Consider the following 15,480-nt stretch of genomic DNA (forward strand, 5'->3'; position numbering starts at 1 on the left):
CCATTTTTTCAGCGATCTTGGCAACTGACTTGATGTACGTATTCCATTTCAGGTCAGGGGTAAAGGTCAAGCCCAGAAGTTTATCAAAACATGGAGCTTCCCCTAGACGAGAGCCACCCATATCAATTGATGCCAGATGGGGATCAGAGCGTTGATGATGTAAAGATGAGAGCTTGGTTTTAGATGCATTAAAAGTAACCAGCCACCTCATCTCCCACTGTACCACACGCTCAAGATCAGAGGAGAGAGAATCAGAGAGAACTTTGTCATTTACAGCCTTTAATGTGTTGCCATAGATGGTCGTGTCATCAGCATAGATGTCAACGAATGATTTAAGTATGTGTTTTAGGAGATCATTGATGTATATTAGAAAGAGAGTTGGGCCTAGGATGGACCCCTGAAGGACTCCAGCATTAATATTGATGGCCTCTGATTTCTGCCCATCAACTACTACTCTTATGAGCCTATCGGAGAGAAATGATTTTATGATCGAGAAAATATTTCCAGTTATACCGTAGCTGGAAATCTTGTGAAGTAGGCCCTTATGCCATACCTTATTGAAGGCCTTTGATATGTCAAGAGCAATTGCCCTAGAGAGGAAGCCTTTGTCAAGAGATTCGCTAATCCTATGAGATATAACCGTTAGCACATCTGCTGTAGATCTGGCAGAACGGAAACCATATTGCATGTCTTTTTCAAGATAACATAACAAAGACCAACATACCTGACAAGGGTCAAAGGCTACGCGAGACGAAACGTTGCTCAAATAACACTTAATGTGAGAACAATAGTCCGATGAAAACAAGTAATATAAATAATCAACCCTCATCTAAAAAATTCAGAACTTTAAATTTATTTTTTCTTTATATATTAGATGTAGTAAATGTGGCAGCACTCAATGTACAAAACTATAATTGGTATAGCAGTTTCCAAATATAGTTCCACCGTACTTACCTTGAACTTTGAGATTTTCAGTGTTTTCCACAACAACATGGCCAGTGAGCTTCTCCCCTGCATAGTATATATCTCTATCAAGCTCTATATCAAATTTATGGATATAATCCATGATGGTGTTGAATGAGATCTGGTGCTATCTAAGAAAAATAGAAATTAAAGCTGTTAATACTCACATAAAATACAAGTGTGTGTGTGTGTGTGTGTGTATGTGTGTGTGTGTGTGTGTGTGTGTGTGTGTGTGTGTGTGTGTGTGTGTGTGTGTGTGTGTGTGTGTGTGTGTGTGTGCGCATGTGTGTATTCCTATACATATAAATAAATACAGCATATATTGTATACGGAAGAATCACGTTGGCACACCGGTCCTCATCAGATCATCAAAGTTAAGTAACGTTGAGCCTGGCTAGTACCAGATGGGTGACTATTTGGTAATTCTAAGCGTTGTATGTGTTCTTCACTTATCTTAGCATTGTTTCCAGTCGTCCTAAACCTCTACTTGCCACTGGTATTCAACAACGCCGACTCAGGAGAAGTGTGGTTGGAGATTGTGCAACTCTTGCCACAAAAATTCTATGCACACGCACCCTTACAGTGGGTATCCATAGTCAGTCAAGACTGAAGGAAGCTATTACATCCATAAATAATAAACAAATACAGAAAAGATATGCATATTTAATAATTAAATTTTCTTTAATATTTTCAGTTGCGAACATGATAAAAATGCACTCTGTTATAAAATAAAATATGCATCAAATGTGCTTGAAAGCCAAATAACAACTTATTTTACTTGTTTGAAATTTATGATATAAATATGTTTCGGGGTTAAACTCCATCCTCAGTATGTTGTTTTCTTTTCTTTCTTTTTTTCTTTTCTTCTTTCTTGCCATGTTGTAAAGTTGGAGAAAGAAACGTCTGTTTGTAAAGAGCCGCGCGTTGTATCTCAGCGGTTGTATTTTGAAATGTTAGAACAGTGTGTAGGTAACGTGAGAATAATGTCAAGAGTGTGAGTTCCGTTATAGAAACGTTGATTTAATTTGAATAAAATAAAATATGCATCAAGTGCAACTTGAAAGCCAATTCACAACGCAATATTAGGAAAATAAACAAATATTTTAATTGTTTAAAATTTATAACATAAATATATTTCGGAGCTCAACTCCATCCTCAGTACATTGTTTTCTTTCTTTCGTTTTTTTTCTTTTCTTCTTTCTTGCCATGTTGTAAAATTGGAAAAAGAAACGTCAAGATTTTTGGATTTTTTGGACCCCCAAAAAGTCCTCATATTAACTAAGAAATGAGAATTTCTATATGAGATTATTAGATTTTGGAATTTTTCACTTGTGTACCAATTCCTTCTTAACACTAATATAGGGTAAAAGAAAAATGATGTGACTGGTAACTTCAGCTTTCATTTTCTTTCTTAACAAATCCATTGTCCTTGACATCATCTAAGAATTTTACCATTTTTATTGCATCAAATATGTCTCAGCACCAGGGCTGAGGAGTCAGAGTCGGAGTCGAGGAGTCAGAGTCAAGGCCAATTTATGGACCAGAGGAGTTGGAGTCGGAATCAGTAAAATTCACCTGACTCTGACTCCTCAAAAATAACATTTTTTTTTGCACTGGTGAAAATTAGGGAAATATATCTGTAGTGGAGTCGGAAAAGGTGAAAATAAGAACACAACGACTTGGTGAAAATAAGAACATTTATATCAAGCAAGGGTTAGTGGTACAGAAAAGGTTAGTAAGTCGGCTCTGTACAACATCTGGATAGCTTTCATTGAGCAGTCTAGACTTGCTGATTATATGCCTAATGGACAAGTCCATCTTAGCGGCTATAAGGGTGTGTATGTCCCCACTACAATATCTTAAGTCACATTTTTTCAAGGTAGGTCACTCAAAAAACGTTTAATATTACCCGCCGTTTTCTTACTTACCCTCTTGAATAAAGGTAATCACTGGGAAACGCATAGTTCCTATCATCCTTCGTCCGTAAGCCAAACCAAAACAATAACATTATGCATGCAATCAGTTGTTCTCTCCTCGCACAAATCTAATTTAAGGATAGAGTCTACCCCTATGCGTCTAAAAATGCATTTTTATCATAGTGTCTAAAAAGCTTCTATAATATCTTTAAAACATTTTACGAGTACGTAGACAGTATTCTGACACAGCATAAAAGTAGCAGCTATATGGATTGATCTCTCAATTCTAACTCAAGCAATTGTGACGTTACTTTTGAGGAAATTACATTTTTCTAATGTTTTATGTACAGAGCAGATTATTTTTCAGATGTGTGTGAAGTAACTAAAGGTGATCCTCTGAAAATAATGTCATATTTCAAGAATAAGGAAATGAAGGATTTAATCCAAATTGATACTACTTTTATGCTGTCACATAAAATAAGAAAATTATATAAAAAAATATTTAATTCTTATTTTTTAAAAATAGGAGCCGGAATCAGAGTCGGAGTCGGTTCTAAAAAATTGTAGGAGTCGGAGTCAGAGTCGGAGTCGGATGTTCAGAGTCCCGACTCCCCAGCTCTATGTGTGTCAGAAATTTCGTGTAAAATAGTGAATAATTCCACCCCATCTTTCCAAGCTTATAACTCCTCGAAAAATGTAATTCAAGCCCTAATTTTTTTTTCGATAAAAGGAGCAAGGACCAAGGTTTCATTAAAAAAAAAAAAAAAAAAAAAAACAATGTGTTTTTTTTTTTTAAAGGTTTTAAACTTCGGACTTTACAGTTAAATTTCTAAAAAACACTACTTTTTTTTTGTTTTAAATTTGAATATATTATTGATTGACCTTTTCTCTTCAGTTTGTGATATATAAAACTTTGGTGAGTAAATTAATTATTTACTTTTTAATAGACACTTGAAAATGGGGGGGGCGTGAATTTAAAAAAAAACGTTTGTCTAAAATATTATATTCGGTTTATTGGAAAGAGCATAAAATTTCACATTGACCCTGAAAATATCGTAAAAATAGAATCAATAGAAAAATTTTGATAGATTTATAAAGTTTAAAAATTGAAAAATATTAAGTTCGTAAAATTCATTACTGTTTTAAAAAAAAAAAAAATTTCTATTACTTTTAAAACAACTTTAATAGTTTATTTTGGAAGTATAATCCATAAAGAAAATAAGAAACTCACTTTTAAAAGAGAAATTACGAGTTTTTTTATATTTTATTCGCAGTTTCGTGTTAGAGGTGTCAAAAATTCCTACAAAAATTCTGATGCACCTACCCCAGCTCTGCTTGGCACCATATCAACTGAGATATTGTTTTATTGACTACACTCCTATAATAATCTCTAATTTCTATTTTGTAGTTTGACAAGGTCTCTCGAACTTTGGCTAAATGTTACCAATGTTGTTGTACATGAGTGGACTCCTTCCTTCCATTTCAGCCACAAATATTTAAAAAATGCCTCCACATACATTTAAAAAGAAATGACCCATTAGGTAATTCCATGTCAAATCTATCAGAAATTAAGAATTTTGAAATCTATATTCTTAGATTTTTTTTATAATTTGCATTACAAATGAACAAAAAAATTTAGAAATCATGAAAATTTTAGCATGTAACTTCAAGTGGTTTCCGATTTTGAGCATTTTCTGTTGTATGTAAATCGTCTGAGCAACATTTTGATAATTAAATTTTCTTGAACATTTTCAGTTTGAAACATGATGTGATCATCAAAATTTACTCAGATAAGTTTTTTCACCTGTGGAATTTAAAAAATGGCATCAGATTTGGTTTAAAAAAAATGGAGCCTTCCATGTGATTTTATCAGATTTTGAAATTTTTCACGTTCACCAATATAGAGCAAAAAAATTTATGTGGCTAATATGGTAGCATATTTTTCTTTTAGACATTCAGGCAGACAATATGAAGTACCTTTGGACCAATGTCTTTTTCAAAGTTATCTTTTTAGCAAGGGTTCAGAAATAAGCTATTGAGGGAAGCAACTAATTTGGATTTGTACAATTAAGTCGAGAAGACCATGCAAATTTATATAGAATTCATATTGAAATAAGTTTTAGAAAGTAAAATTTCAGTAGTAAAATAGTAAAACAATCTCAGTGATATTTACAATAAAAGCAAACTTCACAACAAAACCAGTATAGGACAACATTATTTACATACTGTTATTTTCTTTATGAAAATGAAATACAGAAATCGTTTTCTTTTTTTCTTTTTTTTTTTTTTTTCATACTGTATCTGTTGTTATTGAAATTACACAAAGAATTTTTTTGATTGGGACAAACCATATATCATCAATTAGCGGGGGGAGCGGGGGAGGGGACCAACTTTGCCCGATCGTAAAATACGCTTAAATATTATATTTTCATTTGTCCAGATTTCGTATTTCTTATTATAGAGTCGTGATTTCAAAAGTAAAAAAAAGTATTTGGTTGCCATCAGCTAGAATCAAAATCGAAAGCAAAACCATAGCATTCAAAGCTGGTGACGTTACCACCGTACCAACGTGACACGCATATGAACTGATTAAAAATTAAAAATAAGAAAATAAGCTAAGATGAATGTACAAAATTTATAACGATTTTTTTAAAAATTTTTACCCATTTTTAACCCCTTAAAAACTATTTTAACCGGCTAAAGACCCATAAAAAACGGTCCATAAAAAATCCAATCATTTGAGGCCCCTAGCGCCTCTGCGACTTTTAGTTTTGGAAGAGATAGAGTTTGAAAATATGGAGACAGACAGATATATAGCCTTTTATATATTAGATTTGTGACCAATTGAATATCTTGCATGGTCCATAAAGATGAATGAAGATGGCGGTTACATCACCTTCTGCATAAATTTTATTAACAATGTCGATCCACCAGAAATAATTATAAACACATTACATACTGCGTTAGATAAATGTCAGTGATCTCAATAATTAATGGTAAGTTAAAGTCGTGGGTGTCAGTATAAGATCGATCCTTGCTGGACAGCTTATGACCAATAGTCAATGTTGACGACATGATAAAATGGTGGCTGCTTCTGGTTCTTGATATTATGTCTCCTCAGGCAAATCCTGCCTCAAGAGACTTTCTCACCTTCTTTCTATCTTCCATACTGATATCAAAGGACTTGATTGCAGAGATCTCTAGGCAGCTTCTAGCATGATTTATAATCCAGATTCTGATTATTCAGAACATGTTGAAGAGGTCATTTAGCTGCGTGCTAATTTTATTGAACCACAGACTCCATCACAAGATAATTTTCCATGGCTTGTAGCAAAGAAAACCCAGCCTGCATCAATCTTAAAGTCCTGTTTATACAGACATAAATTTGTCAAGTTTTGAAAATTTTTATATTGACCCACACAGCCATAGCTGAAATAAGTAATTTTGTTGACATGGGGCAGTAATAAACCGTTAATATTTAGGTTTGATACACAAAATACAATATCATGAGTGTTGTCATCAGAAATACAACACAGATGCTTCAGTGCTCCATCGGAATCTCGATAGTAAAGAATTATAGGGTACAGGGTGCAATATTCCTTGCTTCAATGGAAACTTTAGATTTCGTCTTGCATAAGAAATTGACAGTTTTCTGTAAAGTCTTCAAGAACAACAACCTCATTCGAACAAAGATATTTTTCTTTTTATTAAAGTTTGGCATTTAGCTAGATACAAGTGTCTTGTGAGATTTGTTGATTGTGAATCTTTCATATAGTGTTGTACGGTTATTTAACCAGTTGTTTTCCATTAAATACAATGAAATTCATCCACTGGATCCGCATGAACCAGCTCTTCATCGAAGAACTTCTGCAACGCTTCGTTGGACATATGACTCAGAACGGTGCATCATGCATCCCCTGTTTGAAGAATCTCAAATGCTTTTCTTTTTTTTTTTTTTTTTTTTCCTTTTTTTTTTTACTTTGGAAATCACAACTCTATAATAATATATACGAAATCTGGACAAATTAAAATATCATATTTAAGCGTATTTTACAACCGGGCAAAACCGGGTGCCCCCCCCCTTAGCTCGTTAGTCTAATCTCATTTTTGTTTAGGATGCAGGTGATTTAGCTGAGGATGTTAATTTGCTATCAAATTATACAATCATAATACTTAAGTCTTTATATAGTAAAAGAATAATCTACTTAATTTCAACAAAGGAAACAATCGAAGCAACATTAAAATATAAGTTTAAATATGAAACAAAAATTAATTAAAAAAACATGTTAATAAGTAATTTTTTATTCATTGCAGAAACTCCATGGAATAAGGTTTTCCTTATTTTATTTTTACTCCATCTCGAATAATTAAAATTTTGTATACCTTCTTTACAGGTTTATAAATTTGTTTTTGCAAATTTGAATAAATTTTCAATATCAAGATTTTTATTTTATATATATATAAATATCTACATATATACATACATATATATACATATATATATATATATATCTATATACATATATACATATATATATACATATATATATACATATATATATATGTATATATGTATATATATATATATATACATATATATATATACATACACATATATATATATATATATATATATATATATATATATATATATACACGTTAGCTAATTTTCAGTCTTTCATATAGTTTCTATCTTTTTTCCAATTGTCTTACATTTTGTTTTTGCTGGGGATCACAGATTTATTCCTTCTAGAAAATACTTTAACCACATCAGAATAATTTTTATATGGACGTTATTTTTTTGTTTTTAAAGGACTTAATTCTATATTTTTCAACACAGAAATATTAAAAAAAAAAAAAAGCACATCGTATTTTATAAACAAAACAAAGTAAAACAAATTGCACATAAAAACACAACCAGACAATGATGAGTTGAGCTAGTAATTCATAAAAAAATGACTTACCAATTACTGATTATTGAATTTAGAATCTAAAGGGATTCAAGATTCCATGAATACATATAAACACTGATTTCATGTTGTGATTGATTTAAACAATATAACGTCCATGTAAAGTTTGTGCGTTTTATGTCAAGCAACTGGAAAGAAAAAAATAATGAAGCAAATATCAATTCCGAGATATAATGGAAACATTAAACTTAAGAAAAAAGAACTTGTTATGTATTCACTGCGGCCAGTCGTTCAATGTGCTTTTCAGTCTATATAATTTCTAAATCGACTTTTGTCCCTGGTCTACAATATATACACACTGACAACGAATAAAACACAACATTTATAAAAATATTTTGTTTATTCCACATTGACAACAGTTTTCAATTTAGTACGACGAGTGTTGACATCAGTGAAGGTGCATGGAGGAGGTGTGGTGCGGATGTTTTGGCATATGTATTGATAATGCTTGTCCTCACTGTGTCCAACTCTTCTGTGTGTTTATTTATATGCATATTCTTTAATCCTGGAATGTTTAATATTTCCCATTGTCTATTGTTTCGACATTCTGACCGATATCCCCTCAAATATTTTTGGTCAAATTTTGCATTCCATTTGATAATGGAAAGCCTTGCATTCCTTACATGGAATCGATCTGTGTGGGCGCAACCCATCGAATACCCCTCTTCCTAGGGGTCACCTGCCAAATATCCAACAATTACTGAAAACAAATATGGACTATGAAATACACAGAACAATAAACAAAGAAGATATCCACGTGGATTAGGTTGATATTTTCATTTATTGGGTTTTATGTGTTAGGATGGAACAACATTTCCTGTCATGTGAAACATACCGAATTTTTATGTTGAAAAATCATTTAAAAAAAAAACAATAACAAACAAGAAACAAATCAATATACGAATCTAATTTATAAAACTTACTATGTCTCTGTGTGTTATTTTTATTATTATTTTTTGAGTCTGCTGAGATGAGGCTTCGTAATTTGTGTATTCATTCTTTTTGCAGACAGTTTTCCATCTTATTCTTCAGGTGAAAAAGGCCAGAGGATGAGTTCGCCGAAACGTGGTGAAAACAGCAATAACAATGGAGATAAAGAAGGCCAGAGGATGCGCTGGCCGAAACGTGGTGAAAACAAAAACAGCTATGAAGATGAGGATAACTGAATGCACAAAGTCTTTCTCGATTTTTTTCAAAGTGCATTTTTTTTTTCAAGATGCAAGGAGTGGTTCGATGCGGGTCAAATGATTGCATTTTTGTGGACAATTCTTTTATGGGGTTAATAGCAGGTAAAAATAGCTGCTAAGGTGTCCAAATTTAAAAAAAAAAAACATTGGAACTTGGCAGACGTAAGTCGACTTTAAGTGCTCTTGTATGCATGTGCAAATATACATTTATACGTTAAAGTCAGTTCATTTTTAACTATTTCTTATCTGTTTGATGATAACTCAAACAGTAATGACTAAAGATGGAGTGCTAAACCAAAAAAACTAACTCCTGACAACGATCACGATAATCAAAAGCTCTTGAGATGGATGAAAAACAACTCTTAGATCCATAGGCTACTAATTGACACCAGAGACACGAAAACTAGCTGGCGAAATTCAAAGAAATGGAATTTAGCAGAGAAGCCAACAGAGGTAAAAACATTCAAATCTATAAATACAAAAGCGAAAATGTATGTATGTATGTATGTATGTATGTATGTATGTGTGTTCGCTTTTTCTGTATGTCTACAAAAGGCTTTTTTCAGAGAAGCGGTCGGTCACTTCACAACTTTTTATATCACATATAAATCGTAATATCTCACAGTTAACAACGAAGCTCGCCTGTCTATTTAATTTCCTCGATTTCGGGAAGATAAATATTCAACATTTGTCGCTCGCCGCATGTTGGTTAGTCTTTTTCCTATAACATCTTGGGGGGAAAAAAACAGCGTTCAGCAGTAGTAAATGAATACTATCCCGCAGTTAAACTTGACCTCATTAACTCATTAAAACGGGCACCTGCCAAATCCAAGTAATTAAATAAATTCAAACATGTTTCCGTTAGCATCTCGCGGTGGGGCAATCGTTAACGTTGCACGTTTTTTTTTTCACACTTTAATTTACAACTTTGCCTGAACAGTTCGGGTTCGATCCTTACTTACTTTTTTTTTTTTAACCCCCACCCCCCACCCCCGGAGTTTCCACATACACCTCCAAACACCCGGGCAACGCCGGGTACCCCTCGCTAGTAAACAATAAATAAACGTTGCGATAGCCATTAAAAGTTACTTTTGTGTCTGCCTGGCTTATTTTTTTGTTTGTTTGTCTTACAATAATTTTAACTGCTCTTTTCTCATCTCAAATATTCAGTTTTTACAAGCTGTTTAACAACTTTTAAACTCCTCGGCCTAACATTCACAAGGAACATGAGTTGGAACAGATACATTGAGAGCATTGCCAAGGCTGCTGCAAAGAAGGCGGGCTCTCTCTACCGTGCTAGAAAGCTACTTACGCCTGAAAGTATCCTGTACCTCTATAAGGCTACCATTCGCTCATGTATGGAGTACTGTTGTCACATTTGGGCTCGTGCATCTGCTACTAGTCTCTCACTCTTGGACAGGGTTCAAAAGAGAGTTGTCAACCTGATAGGTCATAAATTGTCATCTAAGCTTCAGCCTCTGTCCCATCAAGGAAATGTTGCATCCCTCTGTCTGTTCTATAAGTAATTTAATGCTCTGATGAACTACAAGCATTTGTACGCCCTCAACATAAATCCCCTGACAAACCTGACAAGCAGCTAAATCCCACCCCTATACAGTAGAGATCCCTAAGTGTAAGAAAGCCTTCTACACCAATAATTTCTTCCCCAGAACTGCTAGACTTTGGAACTCCGTTCCGGGATTCTGTTTTCACAACTGTACTGACATGCAGAAGTTCAAGTGTAATGTGAACTGACATCTTGCTGCTCATCTCCCTTCATAATATCCCTGCAACTTATGTCTCCGATAATAGCCTCCTACATTAAAGTGGCACTGTACATTGTTTGGGGTGAAAATTGAATTAAAAAAATTTAAAAAAAAAAAAAACAATCTGGTGGTACGTTTTGTTTTTCTTTTTTACATGGAGAAGACTCTAGGCCGCTATCTCATTTGCAAAAACATAATAACAAAAAAAAAAAACAATATTTATTTTATATTTTTTTCATAAAAAAACTAATATTTGTTATTAAAAAAGAAAGCATTTAAATCTACTTAAAATACACCCACAAAAAAATGAACCAGGTAGGTACAAAAGTAACTTTTATTAGGTATGATATCATTTATTTATTTATTATATCTGAGTTTTTTTTTTCTCACAGTCGTTTGCTTTGTGAGAATCTGCTAAATCACACAAAGAAAAACTGAGAAAATAAAATAAAAAATGCTCTGTCGTCTTTAATCAGATTTGCATATTTGCATTGATAATGATTTGCTTCCCAAACACACACACACACACACACACACACACACACACACACACAACACGCGCGCGCGTTTACACACAATTTTAAATTCCTAAATTATGATATATATATATATATATATATATATATATATATATATATGACACTTGTGCCAAGCTCTACTTCCTATTGTCGTTGCATATATATAACTTGGTGAGTTAGAAGAGGTTATATTCGATTGTATAAGAGGAGACTTATCAGGATAATCCCCAAACTAAATGTATGTATACCCTTATTAAATAAATGAATCATTCTCAGGCTTCTATATATACTAGCAGGGGTGCCCGGCGTTGCTCGGGTGTTTGGAGATGTATGCTGTGCAAAAAAAGCAAAAAAACAAAAAAAAATGGTTAATTTTTTAAAACTTTGACCCCTATTATGACCCCTTAAAATTTATAGTTTCGGGCTCAAATCACTTTATTAAGTTAGATCCAGGTTCAAGGAACCTATATCTAAAATTTCAATTGTCTAGACCCAAAATTGTCGGAGGAGTTTGGTAGAGTTCTTAAAGGTCAAATCGTTGAAATTTGACCCCTTAACAGCCAAATTTCTGGCTGACACCCGTTACATCGATTTTCCCAAATCTCAGTACCCGGTATTTCAAATTTCGAGTCTATAGACTAAAAATTGACAGAGTTATTGCGTAGAGAAATGTACACAGACACACAGACACACAGACAGACAGACAGACAGACAGACAGACACGTTCACTTTTATATATATATATATATATATATATATATATATATAAGCCTGACGAATTCTCATGAGAATGAAACGCGGAATATTCTGTGTAGCTTAATCGCCATATATATTTTTATAACTTACTACTACATGCCATGAAAATAACGATGATATATATATATATATATATATATATATATATATATATATATATATATATATATATATATATATATATATATATATTATTTTGTGTACAGGAAGTTGTTAGATGAGACAAGTCATTTCGGATTTTCCCTTTAATTGATCAATCTGCTGGATTTCTTTTTCCAAAAAAACTAATCATATATATATGCAGAGAGAGAGAGAGAGAGAGAGAGAGAGAGAGAGAGAGAGAGAGAGAGAGAGAGAGAGAGAGAGATGTGCATCTGTTGGTATACGCATTTACTCTTTTCATCAACTCTAAAGTTACATCAATATTTTTTTTTTATGCCTTGTTCTCGTTTATGTCTATTACTATATTATTTCCCCCCTCACCCCACCTTATTTTAAAGAAAACCAGCCACTGGCAGACAATTCCAATGGCGCATATCGATTCCCTACAGGTTTCTTCATACTGGCACCAGAGCTTCCAAGTAGAAAATACAAAAGGTGCTTCCTGTCTCCGGCCTTCGCGTTTCCTTTATCCTTATTTTTTTTATTTATTCATTTTTTTTTTTTGCAGACTTTTCTGACAATAATCTCATTGATGCTGGCTTGATACGAATGGTTTTCATCAGAGATTCTAGAGAAGCAGTCTGATTTTTCATCATATTTTTTTTTATTTTTTGCCAAAATCAAGAAGATTAAAATTAGCCAAAATTAGTAAAACAAAAAAAAAAATAATAATAATAATAAAAAAATAAAAAAAAGCAGTTGCCAAATAACAGGAATACTAATCAATGTTTAAATATTCATGGATGCTAAGTGATTCCCGCCAACTAAAACGATAAAGCATATTGTCCCCAAGTTTAAATATCACAGACTATTTTTTTTTAATGGAAAACGCTATAGACAAGGTGTGAAGCCACTTGATGTAAAGAACTAACAAATGATGACTACCGAAAGCACAGAAGATGCCCATTGACACCCCCTTCTTTTTTTTTACAAAGGAGTCACTACTTATCAAGGCCCGGAAGCCACCCGAGGATAAGGGTTAATGAGTGTACAGTAGTCAATGGGAAAATATCGTAATAATAGTTGGCAGTGTAAATTTGGTAAATTGGATTATTTAAGGAGACGGCTCATCAAGAACTTGTTTACATTGGACTTGAAGACGACCATATTGTAGTCAGTTGGAAAGCAGGGAAACGGAACAGAGTTCCACAGGCGGGCAGTTCTAAGAAAGAAGCTTTGTTCATGGAATCTACATTTAGGTTTTAGGCACTGATAAAGAGTGGGAGAAATTATTGACAGTGGTTTCAATTAGACGAGTGTTTTTCATGAAAGTCGGGCCATAGGGGACCATAGATTGAAACTCAGACGAGGACTTGCCATGAAAATAACGATAAAGCAGAGACAGGCTGGCAACGTCTCTTCTATGGGAAAGAGGTTACAGGGAAGTGAAAAGAGCATCCTTCACATCCACCTCAGTCTTGAAAAGACCAAGCTTATAGGTAGAAGCAGTGTTGTGTAGAGAACTTTTTCAGTGCTCAAGTGAAAATAAACGTTAAAAATATAGTAATGGTGGGTACAGGTCTATAATACATTCCTCTGAAAAGGCCACTTTTTGATCAGGAGTAAAAAGGGCAGGTGCTTGGGCATCCCTACTACCCCCTCCCCCCACACACACCTCTGCACGTCCCTGGGTTAAAGGAAAACAATCAGTAGGGAGAGAGCTCCACAAGCCTGCTGTTCTTGGAAAGAAGCTTCTGGAATAGGAAGCTGTATCACGATGAGGCATTAAAACAATTGAAGAAGACTACTAGACCAACAAATCAAACGAGTTGGAACAAAGGGATTTTATGTAAAGCACTGTTAAAAGAATTTCTAAAAATAAACCTAGTGAACATTTGCCAGATAGAGAGTGAACTCCCCTCCTTCCCCCCCCCCCCCAAAAAAAAATCCATCCATGGAATCCATTAATAAATTTCACAATTCCTTCTGAAATCCAAAATCATATTTGGTACAAATAAACTTTAGTCTATGCCTAACTCGTCCACCTAATTTTCAGCCATTAATGTTGTTTTATTGCCATCAAATGCGAGGGCATCTTGTTAATCGTTTCATTAGTAGGAGGTGTAATCCTGAATGAACTTCACACCGACCGGACCTAACCTCCACTCCTCAGATTTTTATCTGTAGGGGTTATCTAAAAAAGAAGATCTATCAAAACAATCTCCAAACTATTCCAGAACTGAAGATGCTCGTTACAGTTCAAATCATTTTTATCCAGGTTTGGAGCATATTACTAAATGGCGATAACATGAACTGTTGGAACTTCATAACTGAAACTTGGTGGTTAAGTCAGGTGTTGCAATATTTTTGGTATAATAAATGAAGTTATGATTACAAAAAATTGGAAGGTTCAGTGGCGATAGGAACTGACTAATCAAATGGTACAACGATCTGCTATCAACCAATCAGAAACCAGCATCACTCAATAAAACATGCTGGATCTTTTAGAATTCGCACATATAATTTTTTGTGTTCACACGAGGAGGAATTTTGCTCTTCATCTGCAAACTTTTACAATTCAAGACTTCTATGGATTGACTATACAACTGTATTCTTCGTCTTTGTATTATATAATATATCCTGAGTTACGCTGGCTTTGAATTGCTGGCAGGTTTGTTAGGGCAAAAAACGGTTCAAGAGGTTAAGGCTGACGTATGTCAAACAGGTAACTAGGGTCAGAGAAGACAATCGAGGGTGAATGAGTTCATATGAAAGAAAAACGATGCATGAAAAAAAAAAAATAAAAGAAGGGAAATCTTTTTGGTTCGCATGAAAGGCAGTCGGTTTTCTGAGTTTGGACAAAGCGGATGTTTGAGTTAGACGCGAAGATGCGTCGAAGAAAAAGAAGACGCAAGAAAGTCTAAGTGGTTGATAATGCGATGCCCCCCCCCCCGCCCGTTTGTCACTCATTAGACGAAATAATTTGGAGTTGTGTTTCTTCGTAAGATGTTCTTTCAGCATCAACCAGAACGGCAAGAAAGTATCCCAAGAAAGGACCAGAAGCAGAAAAAGAAAAGCTATGGCGACTTTATTGAACACACACACACACACACACACACACACACACACACACACACACACACACACACACGCACGCACGCACACACGGACGTGACGGGAGCAACTAGCCTAATAAGAAAGAACCTTCAGAAATACTTAGAAGCAATCCCTGGAAAACCAAGCTGTAAAGAAATACAGATAGCAGCCATAAAGGGAACAGTGTCTATTCTTAAAAGAGCCCT

At 34.1% G+C, this 15,480-nt stretch overlaps 1 protein-coding gene across 2 annotated transcripts in view; it reads right to left on the reverse strand.

The window, feature by feature from the left end:
- The window catches only part of LOC145280034 (arrestin domain-containing protein 3-like), a 141,355-nt gene that overhangs the window by 50,523 nt on the left and 75,352 nt on the right, over positions 1–15,480 (reverse strand). Inside the window, exons 2-3 of one of the 2 annotated variants that reach the window (XM_080131695.1) lie at positions 7,844–7,977; positions 955–1,094 (exon numbers count right to left, since the gene is read on the reverse strand). In XM_080131695.1, the coding sequence (XP_079987821.1) occupies positions 955–1,066 (112 nt within the window). In that variant the 5' untranslated portion in view covers positions 1,067–1,094; positions 7,844–7,977. The remainder of the gene's footprint in view (positions 1–954; positions 1,095–7,843; positions 7,978–15,480) is intronic. The other variant, XM_080131696.1, reaches the window with a different exon arrangement.

This window comes from Euprymna scolopes, chromosome 7 (assembly GCF_053919585.1).
Source record: "Euprymna scolopes isolate OS-2025 chromosome 7, ASM5391958v1, whole genome shotgun sequence".
NCBI lineage: Eukaryota > Metazoa > Mollusca > Cephalopoda > Sepiida > Sepiolidae > Euprymna > Euprymna scolopes.